The sequence below is a fragment of the Prionailurus viverrinus genome, chromosome A2 (assembly GCF_022837055.1).
Source record: "Prionailurus viverrinus isolate Anna chromosome A2, UM_Priviv_1.0, whole genome shotgun sequence".
Classification (NCBI taxonomy): domain Eukaryota; kingdom Metazoa; phylum Chordata; class Mammalia; order Carnivora; family Felidae; genus Prionailurus; species Prionailurus viverrinus.
The window spans coordinates 131740005-131761634 of NC_062562.1; the positions used below are offsets into that span (position 1 = coordinate 131740005).

Genomic DNA, 21630 nt, shown 5'->3' on the forward strand with positions numbered 1-21630 from the left:
TGAAGAGCAAAAATACGTTACTGTACTTGATTTCATAATGAGGAAACCTATCACCCAAGTTTAAATTTCTTATACTGTAGTTGTCCAAAAATATTGATTATAATGTTGTAAATATACAAAGTACTTAATATACTAGACAAGTGAGTTTTGGATACAGTTTTGGGAGCTAATTCTTTTAGAATTCTGCTATATTTTAATTATTAAATGGGACCTAATCATTTTAGTTCTGTCACTGGGGTTGACAAAGCATGAGACCTTAGAGCTACTCTGAAAGGCCATTTGGTCTTTGAGACCAAAGCTAGTGGGAGTTCACGAGGAGTTCAGCATATGCCAGAAAAGCTGCCAACCTTGACCTTTGAGGGCAGTAACACATTTTATCTGCTATAGTCTTACATTTTAAAATAAAGATCTTTTCACACTAAAAGTGCTTCTTTTCTAGTAGAAGAAACATTTATGGGTTTGAGGTACAAAGTTCAAAATAACCAACCTAGATAGGGGGAGAGAGACAAAACTCACTTGTATATTTGGAAGCATGAAGATAGATGAAAGAATGTAGCAATGTCATTGGGTATATCACTGTAGAATAGTACTTAGCGCCTCATTGGGATTCTAGTTACTGATTTCTTTGGGTTTAGTGCAGAAAACAGTAATAAGAGGCTTCAGGGGTGGGGTAACCTGTACACTAGAGAAGAGCCCAGATCCGTGAAGGTGTTCTTCCCAAACCAGGGCTCTTCCTCCCCGACATTCTCAACAACTCCTGGGACATGTGATGTAGCTTCTTGTTGAAACCGTATTGTCTGGCCTATAGAGTCGCTGTAGCTGCGGCAAGCGTGAGTCCCATCTCTCAGTTCTGGTGCAGAGGAAAACTGCCTCGGAATCCAGAACTGGAGTTTGCTGTTGCCACCTTGAACTCCCAAGTAGGTCAGAATCCTGGAAAAAATGATTACAAGTAGTTATCGCCCGTAAATTTTCAATTTCGTATATGTATACTATTTTTAAATAAAAATTTTTATTAAAATGATGTATATACATAGTTGAATGGTACCTCAGGGATTGTAAGGGGGAAAGTTAGCTCCCTGCTCCATCCTTTTCCATTTCACAGGGGCCGTTTCAGCCTTTGGTGTTTTTCCTAGGGCCTTGGTTTCAGGTTTCTAAGTAATATGCTTATACTGTTACTAGTTTACTATGTTTAGACATCTGACAGCTTCCTATTTGGTAGATGATTTTTCCTTTTTCCTTTTTTCTCATTCTGGTATTTTTCCATTAAATTGGCATCGTTCGATTATAGTGACCATATCTCTATGTTCATTCCTGAATGAGTTGCCTGTGCTTCCTTTCCATTCTCAACATTTTGTGTTGGTTTTACATTTACATCACATCACTAATTCTTCCGAAACAGTCCCAAATATGTAAAACTTTTTAAGATCAATTTTTCACAGGGTCAAAGCCCAACCGTATACCTGTTTCAGTCTAAACTAATTTCTCTCTTATCCATGTATATATACAACTGTTTCTGAGACTTCATCATCCTGGGATTTGTTTTCCTCTCTAGGGTTGGAGTCCACGTTTTCTGGACCCTGTGTCTTTGTTCTTAGATTACTTGATAGAGAACACTTCCTTCAGTGAAGGAATGGGTGCCTAGAGGCTCAATTGCTTTGAGACTACCGCATGCCTGAAAGGTAATATGGCTTGGTATATAAAATTTTAGGTAGAAAATCAAATTCAGAATTTTGAAGACCTCGCTCTATTGTAATAAAACTGTTGTGATGTGCAATTTTTATTTCTTCATTTTGTTATTGGAGGCACTTTAGAGTTGTAAAATTCAGCAATAACTGCTTTGGTGGGCCCTGACCCTGCCCAGCCTCCCTCACCTACCCTCTGCCCACCCCCCCCCCCCCCCCCCCCCCCAAAACCCACACATACACACTTTGTCCTGGAACTCCATGAAATAACTAGAACCACTGAATTGAGCCTCTGGCTTTACTTCTTAAATCATTTATGGGGGGGGGGGGGGTAGATTTCTATAACTCAGTTTTTCAATCTTTATGAAATCACCTGCCTGGATTTAGCTCCATACTTCATTCTTGCCTCCAATTCCTAAGCCTGCCTGAGCTCTGCCGTTCTACACATGCGGGTAACTACCACTCTCTTTTCCGTATTCAATACATTTGTTGGAATCTTGTTCAGTATTATTTCTTCCAATTTTCATTCTGTGGTTTTCTAATTTTAATTCCTATTCTGCCTTTTTAATGGGGTTTTAGGAGGAAGAAGAGAGAAATGAGTTAATCTGTATATTAAATTTATGGATGGGTACATCTTCATGAAATTTATGGATAGTTGCTAGACAAGGATTACTGGGGCTTCAATGTATAAAAATAATTGAGTTTTCTCAAAAGTAGCAAAATGGTATATGATAGTTCATATCATATGAACCAATTCATTCCTTGGTTCTTGATTGATTCTTGCTGGTTTAAAGGAATTTAAAATGGTCCCTGCCTACTCAGTTCTTAATGTTTTGAGGCTCAAGCATTAATTTTGAAGCAACCAGCATCCATGATTCAAGGCTGTGATGGCATTTACTGAATTTCCTGGGAGTTGAATCTAGATATGGTAAAATAAAGTGAAATAAAAATCAAGAAATTCTTAAAAGTGCCCCCAGATTATTTCAGGTGAGAATACCTATTTTCTTCTTATGACTGAACTCTTCTTGATGTGATCTTTCAAGTACGTAATAAATAAAATGAGGTATGTATGTCATCTTTCTTTGCTTTCACGTGCTTCTCCAGAAGTCTAATTAATCGCAAGCCATAAGAACTTTTCATCCCTTTCCCTGGTGTAAAATATGGTTGAATTCAGACTTTGGGGTAAGGAATTGCTTAGGCTACATTTTCCTCATCCCTGAAGGGGGACTGATAGGGTTGTAAGGTTACAGGAGTGAGAAAAACATACATAGTACATATTCAAAATGAGGCTGCTGTTTCTTCAGACGTTTGATGGTTCAAGACTGATCAGGTAGCTAGGAGATTTATAAACAGGCTGATAATATAACAGCAAACAAACATTTTCATTTTTCAAGAAATTTGGCATAGCTTTTTAATGTATAATGTACCTCTGAGGAGACAGTTACTAGTTATATTGCTTCCTCCGTGAACTGGTCCCCTGGTACAGATGAAGTTTAAGGAAATGGCATTCCTTTCCCCTAAATGTAGACCGAGGTACATGCTAAATATAAATGTAAAGAAAGTTCCGTGAAGCAAACATTTTCTGATTGACGTACAAACTGTTTCAAAGATCCATAGATGTGTCCATCTAGATGGGCAATGGAAGGTAGGTTTGGAAAGGACTGCGTATCTGATTACTGCCCAGCCCTTAGTGTCCTGCCAGGATAGTTTGTCCCTGTAGCCTGCGAATGGGACTCAGAGGATGGCCGTCCTCACTGTAGCTCCTCTCATGTACACCAGAGGGCAGACGCTCCTTGGCGTGCCTGTGAGGGAACCCCATGAGAGAAAGTCTGGCATTTCTGAGAAAGCGGATGCATAACAACTCAGAATAAATAAAGGCTTTGAGTAGAAAGGGAAGTTGATGAGACACAGTGCTTCTCTCTTCTGCAGCGGGTCTGTAGCCATACAATCTCCCACTCGCAATCTTTTCTTGTAGCTTCTGGAAGCACTCGGAGTTCTCTGACGTGCCATCATCCCAGTTAGTATCACAACCTTTCTCTGTCGCTCTTTATTGCAGTCCTCTGGTTGGTCTGGAGTCCTGTCAGAATGGCAGCTCCGGTCCGCTACTGGATATTTATATATGGGAGCATACCGTGGCAGAGGTGCTAGAAATGTGTCCGCTTACCCGGTCCCATCAGCCAAATAAGGACATTAACTTCGGTCCAGTAACAACCTCAACAGTTACCAATTGAATCAAGGCATGGTGGCTTTTTCTTTTTAAAGCATAGTTTCAGTAATATAGTCACTAAAAACCTTAGACATTGCCTAAAAAGTATTTGGAAATCTTACACTGCTTGGCTAAATTAACACTAAATATAGACCGACATCATGCCGGGGTTTATGGGCCTTGTAGGAGCACCCGTTCGCTGAAGGAAGGCAAAGACAGGACTACAGAATTCATAGAAAGTTTTACTGTAGTTGCTTCTGAATAGTATTTTTTTTTTCTTTCTTTTCTTTTCTGGTAACCTAGCAGTCAAAGCTCACATTTTTTGTAAGTAATTTGCATGCTATTACTCTACCGACACCGAATTATGATTCTTGAGGCTGGGATGTTTTTTGTTGCATGTGCTCTGTGCTTTAAACTTTTGATAGAAATGATTTAGACTTGATTTAAAAAATTAATTCCTGAATGTGAAGAGGCACTGACTCTGAAATGGAATTAAAGAACAAATTACCATGACTCACTCAATAAAGCTTCCTATTAGCTTTGAATTAAACCCTATTATAACAATTTGGATTTTGGGGCAAGCAATACCAGTGTGTCATTTCTGTGCTTTGATATCGAGCACCCAGGGGAAAAAATAAAGAGCAAAGCAATTTTTCATAGACAACTATTTTGTCGGAATATTTATTTGTAGCTGGTTAAAGAATTCTTAAATGATAAAAAGAGCTGTGAGCATGATCTAAGCTGGAGGAAAATGAAATTACTTACGCGTTTCAGTGCAAGGGATTAGAAAAGGCCCCGTTAAAAGGATACTGCTTTGGTCAATCTTAGAATAGTGAGCAAATTTGCACACCAGAGTTAGGGAGGAGGGTTGAGCTACTGTGATGCAGAATTTAGTAACACTTTGGCTTCTCCAGCCCTGCTGGTTGTTCCCAGGTGCCCTTATATGGAGATGCCAGAGATAGCAACAACTGGTGTCAACAACAGTGGGTCCTGGCTTCAGGGCCATGTGATCCTGGATCCATTTACTCACGGAGTCATTTATAGGCTCTTGGTGGCCATGAACCACAGACACCCAAATCCCATTTTCTTTGCTAGTTATTTTTCATTTGCATGTTGTAGTTCATTTAAAAGTACATGAAAATGGCACCTATTTATATTATGACTTTACCCTGAGGAAGAAATTTACTTTCAGGGCACGTCATAGCTGACTCTAAGTTGTTGCCTCAGAGATTTTGGATTTGTTGTTGCACTGAATCACCTTTTTCAGTGAGTAGCAAGGCTAATCATTTGGAGATTGAATTAGCTGTGCTGCTCCTAGGTTAGTGTTTGTGGCTATGATTTTCTAGTTGTTCCTCCACTTTGTAACCGTTGATTAAGCTCCAGTATGAGATTTGAGCAATAGCAATTCCATTCCTAAAGGGGAAGCTAAGGCTTAAGGACATTGAGTCAGAGATCCAAAAATGAACCACGTGCCAGTCACCACACCTAAAATAGAAGCCATGGCTGGAATGATGATTCTATGATGTGACATACAAACCTTTATTGCTCATCAAATATTAGTACTCGGGATAATAAAGTATAAGAGATGATAAAATACAAAGCATTTCTGGAAGAGTAGAATCTGTGACCATGCATCAGTCATTACTTATGATTTTATCTGTGAAAGGATAAGACTTGATTGATCTCTAAGACTCCTTTATTTTATATGCTGCTGCTTTTTAAAAAATGATCACTTCATGTCATTCCCTTAGGACTATTCCATGAAGTATATTTGGAATTCTGTAATATCAATATCAATGCTTCAGTGATGTCTAATCTAAAATACTCTGAGAATTACATATTTTTGTTAATTAAAATTTCAGGATACCTGGAACACCTTGTTTAGTTATTAGCTTTGACTGACTGATAAAAAGTTTAATTAGCCCATGTTTTTCTTAGGGTTTCAGGAGCATATTTTTTTACAAGTACTAGTGGGTTTTAGGTATGACTGGGGAATTCCTGGTTTTTAATGTTTCAGGATGCAGTTTACCCTGTTTAGTAAATGGCTGATCCTTTTTCACATCTGTAGGTGTTCGCAACTTTTTTTTTTCTGAATTTGTTTTCTCCTAACTCTATCTTTCTTCATTTTGCAACTGCTATTAAAGATTTTTAATGTTAACAGGAAGTAAACAGTGTGTTGCTTCATATAAATGAAGGCACAAAGTTTATTGACTTTACCAGAGTCCAGATAGATATCACATGAGGATTTTTACCCTCAGTTTCTTTCTCTCATTGCATTTATTATTAACTGCCTCAAATTCTTTTGTAAATGATGAGCTTCAAATCGTAAATAAAATATTTTAGTTGTTCCAACTTAACGTAAGTCATGGCTTACACATTTGACACTGAGTATTTGAAGAATAGGATTGGTGCCCACCCTGAGGAGTTCTAAGTCAACCAGGCAAGTCAAAGATGTAAGCAGTAAATGTTATAAAATAGCATGTGTGTTCTGATGGAAGAAGGTACCGCATCCAGCAAAAGCACAAAGGAAAGGCAGGTTGATTCTTCGAGAGATGAGGTTTGAGCCAAGTCTTGAAAGAGGGTTAGGGAGGCACCTGCGTGGCTCAGTTGGTTAAGTGTCTGACCTCAGCTCAGGTCATGATCTCGCGGTCCATGAGTTCGAGCTCTGCATCAGGGTCTGTGCTGACAGCTTGAAGTCTGGAGCCTGCTTTGGATTCTGTGTCTCCCTCTCTCTCTGCCTCTCCCCCACTCAGGCTCTGTCTCTCAAAAATGAATAAGCATTAAAAAATAAAAGAAGAAGAAGGTGAGGGAGAGATGTGGAGAGGAAAGGGAAGACACAGTGAACTCTGAAGCAAGAGGTCTGCTTCCGGCTAGCTCTGCCTCTAAGTAAATGTATGGTGTTGGGCATTCACCAGCTGAGCATCCATTCCTCCTCTGTGCGAAGGAGGGGGCCAGACTAGAGCGTGTCTACAGTCCCTTTCACATCAAAAAGTCCCTATGTCACCATTGGACTCATTTTATGAAGAGAGATCACCATGAAAGAGACAGTTTTGATGGTAATTTGAATTTGTCTTCCTAGAGCCCTTTATTTCATGTAATTAAAAGGGCACACGTTCTCTGTTGTGCTAGAAGAGACCTAATAAAACAGACTTTATAAATAAACCCATTCAGGCTTTTCAGGTTTGCTGGAAGTGCTGTCATCAGAGAATATTACCTTAAATGTCAACCTCAGTTTTAAAATTCTTTACTATGGAAGTGGCCTCAATCTAAGGAAATTCGGAGGAAAGAGCCCTCAGACGTCCCAGAGTTTAGCCTCCAACCCGCTGCACGGTTCCTCTTTATAGCACCCTAGCCTGCGAAGATTTTTCTCTTGAGGACGCCCTGCCAGCATCTAATGGCTAAAGAATACATGTAAGGTGGAGACTCATATATACCATATTGAGCGAGAATGTAAAAATTGCAGTTATGTTTTAAAGCCTCATGCAATTAGGATGGTTTGTGGTAATATTCTCTTGCCCTCTCACAATCTGTCTTTGGGCCACAGGCCGACTAGCTTAGTTTTACCTTTCCATATGTTTATACATAGTTTTCTTGTCCAAAGGATTTGAGGCATCTCACCAGAATATAAACAATGTGATAAAAGAAAACTATTTTATTTTTTCAATGTTTATTCATTTTTTGAAAGAGAGAAAGACAGAGACAGAGAACAAGTGGGGGAGGGGCAGAGAGAGAGGGAGACACAGAATCTGAAGCAGGCTCCAGGCTCTGAGCTGTCAACACAGAGCCCGACACGGGCCTGGAACCCATGAACTGTGAGATCATGACCTGAGCTGAAGTCGGATGTTTAACTGACTGAGCCACCCACGTGCCCCTAATTTTGTAATTTATTTTAAAATAGTTTTCTTGGGGCGCCTGGGTGGCTCAGTCGGTTGGGCGGCCGACTTTGGCTCAGGTCATGATCTCATGGTCCGTGAGTTCAAGCCCCGCGTCGGGCTCTGTGCTGACAGCTCAGAGCCTGGAGCCTGTTTTGGATTCTGTGTCTCCCTCTCTCTGACCCTCCCCCGTACATGCTCTGTCTCTCTCTGTCACAGAAATAAATAACGTTTAAAAAAAAAAAAATAGTTTTCTTGCGGCACCTCAGTGAGCTTGGGCAGCTCAATCAGTTAAGCAACCTACTTCAGCCGGAGTCACGATTTCATGGTTTCACTCTTCATGAGTTTGAGCCCCGATTCGGGCTCCACCCTGTCTGCACAGAGCTTTCTTAGGATTCTCTCTCTCCATTCTCTGCCCCTCTCCAACTCATGCTCATGTGCTCTCTCTCTCTCTCTCAAAATGAATAAATAAAAACTTAAAAAAATTAATGACATAAAATAAATTACAAAATTAAAAAGCAGGCTCAGGGAAAATAGCAAGAATTAAGAAATCTGAGGAGAAGGAAAGAGGATATTCAGATAAGCAGGGTATAAAGGGCTCAAATTGAGTGTCACAATTGAGTCTGAGCTTCCTGGCAAGCCAAGCAAAAAGAATAGGTACAATAGGTTGTCCCCAAAGGGAAATATTTTCTTCTGGACAAGCACAGCTTTTCTAGACCTTCAGCTGGAAATAATGCATGTGGGTGGTTCTTTCCGTGCCTGTCCAGCTTCCTGTGTCCTCTGATTGTTGTGCAGTGGGGCTCCCAGAGCCGGCCTTCTGTTTAGTGTCAGTGTTTTCTTCCAGGAACTATGAATCATTCCCAGGACACCAGCTCTCGAAGCATGCCTGAAGATCGAAAGCTTTATATTGTGGATTCCATAAATGACTTAAACAGACTGACCCTCTGTCCTGCTGGCTCACAGCATCTGCTCCGTATGTGTGCCTCCCAGGCTTTCTGGCTCTTCCTGGCTTCTGGGCCCCCTAAAAATAGTAAAGACTAGTCTGGACCTGTGGGTGTGGTGGGTGGCAGGGTGGGCATTAGGAACAGCTCAGTGCTGGAAATGCTTTTTATTATTAGTCAACTTTTGTGTTACTTCTCTTAATATTTGACAGGCTTATGGGCTTTCTTGGGTCCTAAGCAAGATTTGGAATGTGTCTTCAAGAGTTCTGAGAAGTTTCTGTGGAGTGTTTCTCCCTGGAAAGGGCAGGGAAACTGCAGTGCTGGTCTTCCAAGAGGTTTGCTCATCCCTCTTGGCTGCTGTCGTGCCTTCCAGAGACCACGGCCAGGTCACGGTGGTGCCCACTTTCCTGGAGAAGTCTTACTTTGTAGTGCATTGCTGAGAAAATACTCCACACATTCATCCAGATTTCAAGAAGTCATTAAATTTTGGGGGGGCGTGAAGTCAACTTCATTTTCTACTTAAAAATCACAAATGGTCCCAATTAAGGGGTTAAAAAAGGAGGAGAAAACAAAAATCCTCTAAATACTAAATGTGTACTTTGTTCCCTAAATATTGTGAACGAGATTTCTCAGATCATTCTGAGCCCCATTTTTCCAGCTTCAACTCTGACTTTCAAACACAGGCGTTAATTTTCTACTAGTCGTTTGTTCCATTCCCATTCTAAACTCAGGTAATTCCAAATTTATATCTATTATTCCCCTTCTAAATCCTAACTGAGGTCTTGCTTTTTTCTTCATTATAATGGGTTCAGACTTTCACCTGCTTCTACTGCAGTCAAGTCTCCACAGGAATAGGTATTTGGGTACCAGCTTATGCCATTGCTTTGATTAGGAAGCAAAAGTTGTTGCGGGGTGATGCATGATGTATTTACACGGCCCAGGACCTAAGCCACCCACCTAGCTATTATCAAGTAGCACAGTGTGTGGGACCGATGCAAAGCAGGAGAGAATGCAGAAAGGAAGTTAATGGTCTCCATGACCCCAAGTTCCTATAGTGCTTATTTAATTTAATTTGGGTGTTCCTGGGCAAACAGGCCTTACAAAATGATGGCCAAAGGCAGACACTTCATGCTTTAGCTGCTTTATAAGCATAGTTGCAGTCTCAGTGTAACTGCACAACATTTAAAAGAACCTTGTTTGCCAAGCAGATTCATCCCAAAGACAGCTCTGAGAAACCCAGATACATCGGGGCCATTTTTCTATTTAAATGGATGTCAGCTTAACTTACTCCTATGGTGAAAGGCATTTCTGGGAGATACCCTAGAGCATTCAGCCTTCCACTCAGCATAGGTGTCCCAGCCAGCTGTATTTTACTCCCCTGTCACTTCAGAAAGAGGGCAATACAGTCTCCATCACTCTGAAAGCTTAACACACATATCTTCTCCCACCCATCCAAAGAAAACCCATGTCCTGCCTCTTCAGTATTAACACCATCTTCAAAGAACTTTCCAAGGAGAGTGCTAAACCCTGCTTATTTTTTTGACTACCAAGGATGAAGAAGGTAAAAAATTCACAAAGAGCACCAAAGACATAAGTCCAAAGACATTCCTATGACATAAGTCACTTTCCAGGGTGATCACGGGGAAAAACAGGTGTATCCCTTACTCGGGTCTTTAATAGTGGGGGACTTTTCAGTTCTGCTGGCAAGGTGGATCCTGAGGAGTTTTTGTCATAGGTATTTTTGTTTGTTTCATGTTAGCTCTCCAGGAGAAAATCCCAGACGTTGGCACTAACTCAGGAAACGGAAGTCACAGTCTATTTTTTATGGGGTTGATAATTGTGCTGATTGTCAGTCTGGCACTGGTTTCCTTCGTGATCTTTCTAATAGGTAAGTACCACTGACACGTTCTCGTTTCTTAAATGCTCTTACTTTGTTGCTGGTTGTTTAACTTTGCTCCTGTGAGGAGTCCATGCTTTTTGGCAATCACTGCTACACTGGAAAGACAGACGGCAAGTGCCTGACCCTGTGATTCTGGGGACATAAGCCCACAGTGCCACAAGTTCACGAACAAGGACATTAAATATTTCTATAACTTTCTTTTCTTTTCTTTTTTTTAAAGTTTATTTATTTATTTTTAGAGAGTGAGAGTGAGAGAGCTGGGCAAACGCAAGCACATTAGTGGGGGAGGGGCAGAGAGAGAGGGAGAGATAGGATCCCAGGCTGACAAAGCAGAGCCTGACACGAGATCACCACCTAGGCCAAAATCAAGGGTCAGATGCTGAACTGACTGAGCCGCCCAGGTGTCTCTATAACTTTTCTTTCTTACTTGGGAGTCCCTGGCTGTCAAATGTTGATTCTAGTTTTTCTTAATCCAGTACATAATTGCTCCATTAATTCAGGTCTCTACCATAGAGTCACATTCAGGTTTCAAACTCCTTCCCAGGTTTTCTCACTTCCCAGAAATCTATTGGAAGCACTGAGGGCTTGTGCAAGGTCCCAGAGGCTGTGTTGGGGAGGTGATGAGGCCGCTTCTTTCCTGTTTGACATTCCCCCGGGCTGTATGACGACCTGCCCTCCCTGCTCTCAGCCTGGGCCTGACCTCTGCCATTGAGTGGTGGCTGGGCTGTCCCACATGGCGAGACCCCCCAGGCCTCAGGGCCACTCTCCTCTCTGCTTTGGCAGGGGCAGGGTGCTGTCCTTTCCTTCTGTGGGTTGCCCTCTCCCCTCAAGCCCATCAGTTCTCTCTCTCAGCTAACCTCTGTGGGCCATTATCTGGATTTATTTCAGCTTCCTGCTGCCCTGAACCATACCTTTTCCCCTGGGTCCTGAAAACCATCATTTATTTCTTCTGCCCTTTCCTGCTTTGCAGGCCCTGTAGCCTTCAAAAATCTTCAATGAGAAGTGGAGCCCATGTCTTTGGAAGGCCTTTAATTTAAATTCATTCAGGATTAAAGGAGGTAGTAGTGGTGATGATGGGGGGAGACAGGTGGGCAGGGGGTGTGGCTCTTTTACAGCCTCAGACCCCTTCTCTTCCCCAAACTTCCCTAAACCTGGGGTCAGGGCAGGTGAGGAGGTGGGATATTTAACTGCTTCTCTCTGGCCCAGTCCATGCCCTCTCCAATTTAAAAGCTTCAATGGGAACTATCCTTACAATAATGGTGCCCTTGTCTCTGACTGTCCATTGGATGTGGGTTGTTCCTGAATCTTCAGGGCCAGAAAAAGCCCATGCATTACTCTGAATTCTGAAATGTTATACCAACAAAAATTAATGCTCCAAATATCATTCTGCCACACCCATCTGGGGTAATGACTGAGTTAAACTAGCAGGAAATTTTAGATATCCCTATCGGCAGGAGAGCCACCCAAAGGAACTTCTCTCTTCTGTGGAGCGACGGGTAATGAGGTTAAAGGTAATGATGATAAGAAGTGCTATATATCGAGCACTCATTTTCCCAGGCACTGTGCTAAGTAACACTTGGTGTCTGTTTGCTCACAACCTCGTAACAACTCTAGGTCGTACAATCTACTATTATTCTGGTTTTACCGATGCTGACACTGAGGCTTCGGTTAATCACCGTGCCTGAGGTCCACAACTAATAAGTGCCGAATCAGGGCCCAAAGACACTCCTGCCTGAATTCAAAGAGCATGCACTTTATTACTGTCATTATACCCCTCTTGTATAAATATGATTTATGTTATATTTGCTGCTGGTGTTTTATGTTGAGAGCAAAGTCATACGAAGAAAGAGAAAGAAGATATGAACAAAGAAGAATGTCTTTTTTTTAATTTTTATTTTTTAACGTTTTATTTATTTTTGAGACAGGGAGAGACAGAGCATGAACAGGGGAGGGTCAGAGAGAGGGCGACACAGAATCTGAAACAGGCTCCAGGGTCTGAGCTGTCAGCACAGAGCCCGACGTGGGGCTCGAACTCACGGACCGTGAGATCATGACCTGAGCTGAAGTCGGCCGCTCAACCGACTGAGCCACCCAGGCGCCCCAAGAAGAATGTCTTTCTTTGGGCTATTGCTCTGTGCCAGATACATAAATTCATTATCTTACATCTTTACCTCTTAAGATAGTATTTAGTATTTCTATTTTATTGACGCGAGACTAAGACCTAGAAATGTACCTCTCCATGTGTACCCTGCTAATCAGAGGCAGAACCAAGATTCAAACCCTGACCTGTCTGGCTCCAAAGCTTCCCTGCCCTCCATTGCCTATGTTGAAGAAATAAAACAAGGACTTCCTGTGGTTTTCAGACAAACCTTAACTCAACCTCAGAGTGGAGTTGGCACAGGCCTCTGCAAATGAACTTGGCCTGTGCTCATCTTTAACAAAGAAACCATTTTGCTCTCAGTGGGATTTAGTGCAAATTTGTAGTCTTTTCAATGACGTGAAAGAACCTGTATTCTTTATAACTGGTATTTTTATTTAAGAGGGAAAAGACTTATTTTATACTTGATTACATTCTTATTAAACCATTGGACCTTATGTTTTTGTCATAATCTCTGTCCTAAAAAGGAATAATGGGCTACAAGAGTAGATTACTATATATGCCTCTGGTAACAAATTCTAGTGGCCAAGCAGTCTATTCCAGAGAATACTAGGTTCCTGGGATGTTGTTGTTGCCTGAGGGAAGAAGGATTCTATGGTCAAAGGAGTTTGATAATTGCTGAGTTAGATAATGCTCAAATTGGTTTTTTTTTTTTTTTTTTTTTACTTCTTGTGAGTTTCCAAGAGGCAGATCAGTGCAAACTTTTTCTCTAACATTTTTGCACGTGGAACTCTTTTTCTTTTTTGGAATTTAATTTGGAATCAGTGTGTCGTGGAACACACTCAAGCCAGCCCGGCTGCTGCTTCCTTCTCTGTTTGACTTATGTTCTACTAGGAGTTTCCCAAGAGGGGAAAGGATATTATGTGTTATGAATTTACTTCAGTTTCACATTTTTCCCCAGAAGCAAGTGATTTTTCTGCCTGGCTCTGTAGTTAATCTCAATTAAGATCCTTCCTTCATGTCTTAGACCATAATTCATCCAGCATAGTTTTGCAGACATGGGGAAGAAGCAGCTTCTGGGCAACCATTTGTCCCAAGCCTGGAAGGGGAAGCTCTTCTATCTAGTTTACTTTCCCACATCAGTTTATCCACTAAGCCTCGTGGCATGCTACCAGCAACATTAGTTGGGGAAAAAAAAACTTGCTTAAAATGGAAATAAGAAGAAGCTCAAATATTAAGTATGGACTTTTTTGCTGCATTTCCTGGAAATTTTAACCTCTGATGAGTATGGAGTAACCTCCATAGCTTATTTTATTGCCAAGGGTTCTGTTTATTTTGAAAATACAGTCTCTGTTCTTAGGATGGTCCGAGGGAAATTACTACATGTTCATTTATGGGCTGGTAATTCAGAACCAGCAGAGCTATGTTAAAATAGGCTGAAACCCAGAAAACCTCATTTCCCAATGAGGAGCCAAAAACCTCTGGAGAAGAGCGCTCTAAGAAGACGATGTAACAATCACTTCTCTGATAAGCTCCCAATGAGACTAGCTGGTGGTTTCCTTTGGTGGCTCACAGTGAAGTTTCTCAGTCAAAATCTGTGTGGAGCTGCCAAAGGTAGTCGAGGTTGGGCCCAATAAATTGTAAAAGTAATGCACGTTGGTAGACAGCTTTAGTCTTCGGCGATTTCTCTCCCGGGCTTGTGGGCTGCGTGGGTTATTGGAACAGGGGACTTGCCAAGGGGGCCTTTCAGCACTTGGCTAAGCACCAACACAAGGCACTAGCGGGTCCCGACGGAACACACTGGCTATCAATGTAACACAGTCTGTTTTCTGTTTTGAAGTTCAAACTGGAAACAAGATGGATGATGTGTCGAGAAGACTAACAGCTGAGGGAAAGGACATAGACGATCTTAAGAAAATCAACAGCATGATCGTAAAGCGACTCAATCAACTGGACGCTGAACAAAACTAAAGAAATGAGCATCTAAAAGCAGCCGCCAGCACCTGAGCTTGGCGCTTTATTGGGTGTGCACGGGCTTATGAACTGAGCATGCGCATTTCTGCAGGCAACAGACCATCTGGTTAGTGATCCCAACCCTGGGGCCAAGTTAATGATGTAGGGTTGGGAGCGACTCCAAGGCAAAGGGGTTTGGGGATAGCAACCAGAAAAAGGGCTCGTTGTATGCTGTGTCCTTCTGCTTTATTGGGGTTAAGGGTGGCTGTTATGGAGGAGAACCAATAGTAAGCCAGAGAATTTGGCTCTGTACATACAACTTCTCTTACAAAAGGAGCTTTCATCACCAGAACAAGTTCCCTGTGCCAGTGAGGTTCATGGTGCCTCGTGCATCTTTATGAATTCCTGTGACAGCCTCATGGTTTCATTGAAGTATTTGTTTTCAAGGGAACCAGGTGTTAACTCTTTTCAATAAAAGAAAATTTGCTCAGGTGATTAAACTTTGACTCTTATTTCCCCAGGGACAGGGGGGTGGGTGGATTTCAGAGCTAGTTGCCTTCTGGTATTTGCTAGCAGTAGTCATATGTGTAATGGTATGGTGGGGGTCAAAAGAGAGAGACTAATGTATTCAACTAATGTTTATTGAGCTCTTACTGTGTGCAAACCATCTACTTTAGAAGAACTTCTGTTCGATTTGGGAACAAACAGAATGTATTGTTATATATAAATTATATAAGCTTAGTTGGCTTCCTTTCTCATGAAAAAAAAATTCCTTCAATGTTCTGCTGATTAATTTTGAAGAAACCTGATAGGTTTGTGGTCATTACTAAACTATAGTAGGAAATTGTATATTTGGAATATTTGGAACCTGCTGTTTTAGCACAAAAGGTAATGTATACAGTTTATGATCTAAGACATGGCGTGATATAAATAAGCTTAAAAAAGTAAATGAATCTTGGGACCCCTGGGTGGCTCAGTAAGTTAAGCATCTGACTCTTGATTTTGGAGGTCAAAATGACCTCAGGTCATGATTCCAGGGTTTTGAGATCAAGCCCTGTGTTGGACTCTTCATTGAGCATGGAGTCTGTTTGGGATTTTCACTCTCTCTCTCTCTAATAATAATAATAATAATAATAATAATAATAATAAATAATTGACCACAAAAATCACAGTGTTAGAAAATCTTTTATATAATACAAATATATTGCACAAGTTTATTGATGAATGTATTGTGATTCTGTCATTTTGGGTTGGTCAAAGACCTGTCAATTGACCCCCAAGTTAAAAACATACACATACATACATTTTGTAACACTAAATAATCAAATAACACAAGACATTTTACTTACACATTTTTGCACTCAAAAACGTTTGTCCTGGATACTCACTTTCTTAAATTGATAAATACTATATAGGCTATGTTAATAATCTAAAATTTGTGTTCACTGGGAAATCCTTATTGAATTGTTGATGGGTTGTAGCAAAATAATTTATCAGGATTTGTTGTAACATTATTGCAGAAATGACAGACGAAGTGAAGCAACAACTTTTTAAAAATGTACCCATTTCTGGGGAGCATAGGTGGCTCAGTTGGTTAAGCATTTGACTCTTGATTTCGGCTCAGGTCATGATCCCACAGTCATAAGATTGAGTCCTGCCTGGGGCTCTGTGCTGAGAGCACAGCTTGAAATTCTGTCTCTATCCCCCTCTCTCTGTCCCTCACCCACTCACACTCATGCACATACTCTCGCTCTCAAAATAAATAAGCATTATATATATATATATATATATATACACACACACACATATATATGTGTATATATATATGCACATATATATATGTACTGTGTGCAAACCATATATATATATATATATATATATATATATATGCCCATTTCTTTCCTGCAATCTGTTTGCACTTGTTATGGTTTTTTTTTTTCTTTCAATTTACAGTGGGTGTATTTTGTGCCCAGTAACAAATGATCTTCATTCCAATAAATTTATAATTTTCATAGCATGAAGTAGGGTCTCATAAATCATTTCACCTGTCTTTTGTGGCTCTGTTCTTTGGAATCTGCACTGGCCTGTCTATACAGCATAGACGGATGGAGCCATGGTCACAGCCTGGAAAACTCCAGTCACCAGAGCTCTTGATATTTGGACTCACAGATTAACAATTTCCATTGACCCTGGTTTTTTTTTTTTTTTTTTTTTTTATTTTTTAAAATGTTTATTCATTTTTTGAGAGAGAGAGAGAAAGTGACAGACAGAGCATGAGTGGGGGAGGGGCAGAGAGAGAGGGAGACACAGAATGCGAAGCAGGCTCCAGGCTCTGAGCTGTCAGCACAGAGCCTAGACATGGGGCTCGAACTCATGAAACCCGAGATCATGACTTGGCCGAAGTCAGACGCTTGACAGAATGAACCACCCAGACTCCCCCCTGCCCCGCGCCTCATTGACCCTGTTTTGAAACGTTGGGTGGCTATTTGTCCACATGTAGGCTTTTTTTTTTTTTTCCTTCAGCACAGGGATTTTAATTTGCCATAAAGGCTGTTATTGGAACAACTAGCAAAATCTGAATAAGGTTTGTAGATTAGATAATAGTATTATGTCAGTATTCATTTCCTGATTTTAATAATTATGTCATGATTATGTAAGAGACTGGCCTGTTTTTAAGAAACATACATGGAAGCATTTAAGGACAAAAGGACATCATGTCTTCAAACCCAAAAAGGTTCAGAAAGGTGTGCGTGTGTGTGTGTATAAAATAACCATGGTACATGTTAACATTTGGAGAATTTTTTAAATGAAACTGTCTGTTTTTTCTTTCTTTTTCAACAGCTTTCTTGAGCTATCATTGACATATAAAAATTGTACGTATTTAAGGTATACAACTTGATGTTTTGATATATGTATGCATTGTTCAATGAGCACCGCAATTAAGCTAATTAACATATTCATCACCTGTATAGTTCACCATCTGTGTATTGGGGGCAGATTTGGGGGGGGGGGGTGAGAATATTTAAAATTTATCCTCCCGGAGCGCCTGGGTGGCGCAGTCGGTTGAGCGTCCGACTTCAGCCAGGTCACGATCTCACGGTCCGTGAGTTCGAGCCCCGCGTCGGGCTCTGGGCTGATGGCTCGGAGCCTGGAGCCTGTTTCTGATTCTGTGTCTCCCTCTCTCTCTGCCCCTCCCCTGTTCATGCTCTGTCTCTCTCTGTCCCAAAAATAAATAAAAAACGTTGAAAAAAAGTTAAAAAAAAATAAAATTTATCCTCTTAACAAATTTCAGGTATACAATACAGTTTTGTTGATTGGCATCACCATGCTGGACATAAGGTCTTGAGAACGTATTCATCTTGCATTACTGAAACTTGGTACCCTGTGCCTACATAGCAGTCAAATATGGCAGCTGGGACAGGGGCTGGGGAGCCCAGCTTCCTGGTTCAAATTCTGCTGCCACTATTTACCATGAGTTTGGGAAAATTAACCTCTGATTCTTTATCAACAAAATTGGATAATTATAAAATCTATTTCTTAGTAGCGTTGGGAGGCTTAAAAGAGATGGTAAAGGACTTAAAGCTATCAGAAAGAAAGTAACTACTAGCTGTTACTGTAATTATTACTAATGTTAAAAGTAGTAAGTATGGTATAGTGGAAATAACCCACTACAGTTAAACCTCTACATTAAATCTTTGGGACTTAAAGCCAAAATACTTTTTTCTGCTGCACTGTTTAAGACCATAGCATCCTTATCTCATCTGGCCCATCTGATAAGGTAAGAGCTTTTTAGCAAAAAACTTACTATGCTATAAGAGGTGACCAATAAACGCAGGAGGGTTTATTGTTTACCAAATAAGCTAGTCTGAAGAACGTAAGGATCCACATTTGCCTACCTGAGTTGAAGCCAGAAATCTGTCTGTCCTGCACTAATAACCTGACCACAAGATTCAATGGCAGGAGGGAGCTGGTACACTAATGTGAGGCAAAGGAGGACAAAAAGAAACAAGAGACAGCTGATCTGAGACCTGCCATGATAGGAAAAGAACATTTTGTATCATTCTTTAGACTCTATATGTGTTCACAAGAGGCTAAGAGAGGTTTTTTTCCTGACGGTGGGCTCTACTGTGATGGAAGGATTATACACATCTTCTGCCCCCAGGGCCATGCACTTTATATTTCACCTTCCTATACCCCTCAAATTGTTCTACATTGACAACCACCTGCAGGTGAGCCTGGCCCAGCCCTTCCCACCACACACTGCTGTTCACACCTGGAGGCTACTGGGGCACAGAGTAACCTGGAACCAGGAGGCCCCAGCTTCCCAGTGTGGCTGCTGAGCTGCAATTGAGCGGACACACATTACTGATTTCTCCGGAAAAGACCAAGGTCATCTGTCTGAGATTCTTCCAGTGGACACCAATCTCCAAAGCAAGGCTTTTGGGTAAGAACAAAGCAAACCTGGAGGGTTAAAAATAACACAAAACAATTGTTTTACTAAAAATAACCTGTGGCAAAGGGAAGAATATTGGTGTGCATGTCATGCAGAGGTGTCTTCGGAAATACGGCACAAAACATTGTGTTCTATCCCACTGTTATTGCTTAGAAAGATAATTGCAGTGGAAACAGGACCTCTCTGAGTTAGGGTGTATAAAATAGTTTTATTCCACCTTAACGTAATGACCCCAATTTAAATTCAGTCGAGGATGAGCAAAAGAGAGATCAGAAAAGATTGGCAATCTATCTCTTTTGTGAATGAGTTTGTGCAAAAGAAGCTGTGAAAAAGAGAAAGGACCAGGAGCTATCTTTTCACAGAGTCAGGAAGTGTATTTTTTGAAACAGAGGAAAAATGAAAATATTCTTATTGGCACCTGTGCTTCCCCTTATTCTTGGTGACGATAAAATCTTGTCAGTAAAAAAAAATTATGGGGAAAACATGGAGATATTATTCTACTTTTTTGAAGGTGAAAACGATGTTTAAAGACGTGATGAAAAAGCAAGGGAGAACAAACTTGATTCCCTGGAACAAGTGGGAATTGAGAGTATATGCCGTACCCAGTAGTGTGGGCTGTGCTGGGCTTCTCTGAGCCGGTGCTGCAGAGGACCCAAGAGGAGCCAAAGTGCGGTTCCTTCTTCAAATTGGCTTCTCACCTATGTCATATGGTATGTTAGGAACCAATTATTTTCCAACCTGGGGAAGTCAGATGGGACATTACCTTTGGTTGGGGATGGAGGGCATTTTGATAAGCGTGAAGATTTTATGAGGAACAACTGTTCAAATAAATCCACGTCAATTGCGTATAATAGCGATACTTCAGCACCTGATTCTAATACTCTGTCCTAATGTCTTACTCTGGCAGGCCTTGGCATTTAAGACTTCTTAAAGAAACTTTGTTCCCTGAACTGAAAGGTTTGGTTAACACCCCCATATTTCTTACTTTTAAATTACGAATAGCCAGAGAAAACAGACGGAAGCATTTAATGCGTTGTATTGCTAACGGCTTGGCTGGTTTCTTTACATTCTTTTTTTAATCACAAGAGGAGATTGATTTCTTAAAAATGGGTTAGATGATTACTTCAGCCTGAAAAAAATACTTAAAAATACTCTCTTGTTTTCTATTTGGTCTACAGAACAAGTAAATTGTAATCACTGGAAATGGTGGGGGCGGGGGGGAGAAGGTGCAAATAAGAGGAAGAAACCAGTATCCACCTGTCACCACAAACAGGAGATAGCAGTTCACAGCGTGTCCATTGAGAGAGCACCTGGGAGGCTTTAAAAAGCCCCTGATTCCTGGACTCTACTCTCAGAGATTTGGATCTAGAAGGCAGGGAGTGGGATAGGAAGCTCACGTGTTTAAAGAGTTGCTGTGGTGATGGGTCTGGCGCTCAGTTTGGATTGGTGGCTGTGTAGATCATGGATTTGGAGTAAACTTGGGTTTGGATTCTGGTCCTGCACATGAGTAACAGTGTAGTCTTGACCTCTCTTCACTTCCTCAATTTCCCTGATTTTTAGGATGCTCCTCTGTAACACAGAGGAGTATTGCTTCCGGTGAGAACAGGAAATTTGATAAAAAGTTATTCAGGTTCTGTAGTGTTTATAATTCGCTAATAAATTGTACTTTTAAAAGGGGGACATGATCATTTGTGGATAATATTTTTTAAAGTGTTTATTAATTTCTTTTGGGGGAGACACACACACACACACACCATGAGTGGGAGATGGGCAATGAGAGAGAGAGAGAGAGAGAGTGAGAGAGGGTGGAGGGGAGGGAGGCAGAGAGAGAGAGAGAGGGAGAGAATGTCAAGCAGGCTCCACACTCAGCATGGAGCCTGACTCGGGGCTCAATCTCACAACTGTGAGAATATGACCTGAGCTGAAATCAGGAGTCAGATGCTTAACTGACTAAGCCACCCAGGTGCTCCTGGATAATATTTTTAATCTCCAGGGAACACTAATGATCTTTTGTCAAAGGACCCACAAATGTCTTCAGAAGAACACTTTGTACTTTTCATTTCCTTCCTCTCCACCCCCCCACCATGTTTGGACCTTCTCAACTGCACTTGGCTTAGGCTCCAGGTTAAGAGGCTATTCCTCTTAAGGGCTCTGAAGAGCCCTTGAAAGCTTTCCTGATAGCAGATGTGAGTAAGAACTCAGGAACCCTGAAAGGTAAGGCACCTGAGGAGAAGCCACTTCCTGCCCCAGGAGATCAGAAGAGGATTATTCTCATAGTAGCAGCTTTGTGATAGCATGACCTATGGGCTTACTTGAAATGTGAGACATGAAAACCTGAACAGGCTGGTAGACTGTCCAGCAGTTTGTCTTTTCACATACATTGAAATGTTGTGTCTTTGATCTTGATCTAAAGACACAAAGGATTCAGATTTTAGATTTTTGCTTGAGATAGTGCTGCTGGCGGCTGCTCGTGAGAATGGCCCTGCCCTTGCCCCATCCACGCTCATTATGTCAGAGTCCACCTT

At 41.2% G+C, this 21630-nt stretch overlaps 1 protein-coding gene across 2 annotated transcripts; it reads left to right on the top strand.

Annotated features, from left to right (window-relative positions):
- Nucleotides 1-8609: 8609 nt before the first annotated feature.
- On the top strand, nucleotides 8610-15064 carry LSMEM1 (leucine rich single-pass membrane protein 1). Of its 2 annotated transcripts, XM_047850586.1 has the most exons (3): nucleotides 8610-8733; nucleotides 10461-10589; nucleotides 14540-15064. In XM_047850586.1, the coding sequence occupies exons 1-3, from the start codon at nucleotides 8610-8612 to the stop codon at nucleotides 14668-14670; spliced, it is 384 nt and encodes a 127-aa protein (XP_047706542.1). In that variant the 3' UTR covers nucleotides 14671-15064. The 2 variants fall into 2 exon arrangements, 1 of the variants encoding a protein (XP_047706542.1); XR_007150444.1 differs by lacking the exons at nucleotides 8610-8733; nucleotides 10461-10589 and adding an exon at nucleotides 14173-14313 and having other exon boundaries at nucleotides 14540-14678.
- The last annotated feature ends 6566 nt before the right edge of the window (nucleotides 15065-21630 follow it).

Bases quoted from the DNA above. Each gene is read 5' to 3' on its own strand.
- LSMEM1 (XM_047850586.1), top strand. From the start codon at position 8,610: ATGAATCATTCCCAGGACACCAGCTCTCGAAGCATGCCTGAAGATCGA. The intron at 8,734-10,460 runs GTATGTGTGCCT...GTTTCATGTTAG, and splicing joins TGGCTCACAGCATCTGCTCC to CTCTCCAGGAGAAAATCCCA. The intron at 10,590-14,539 runs GTAAGTACCACT...TCTGTTTTGAAG, and splicing joins CTTCGTGATCTTTCTAATAG to TTCAAACTGGAAACAAGATG.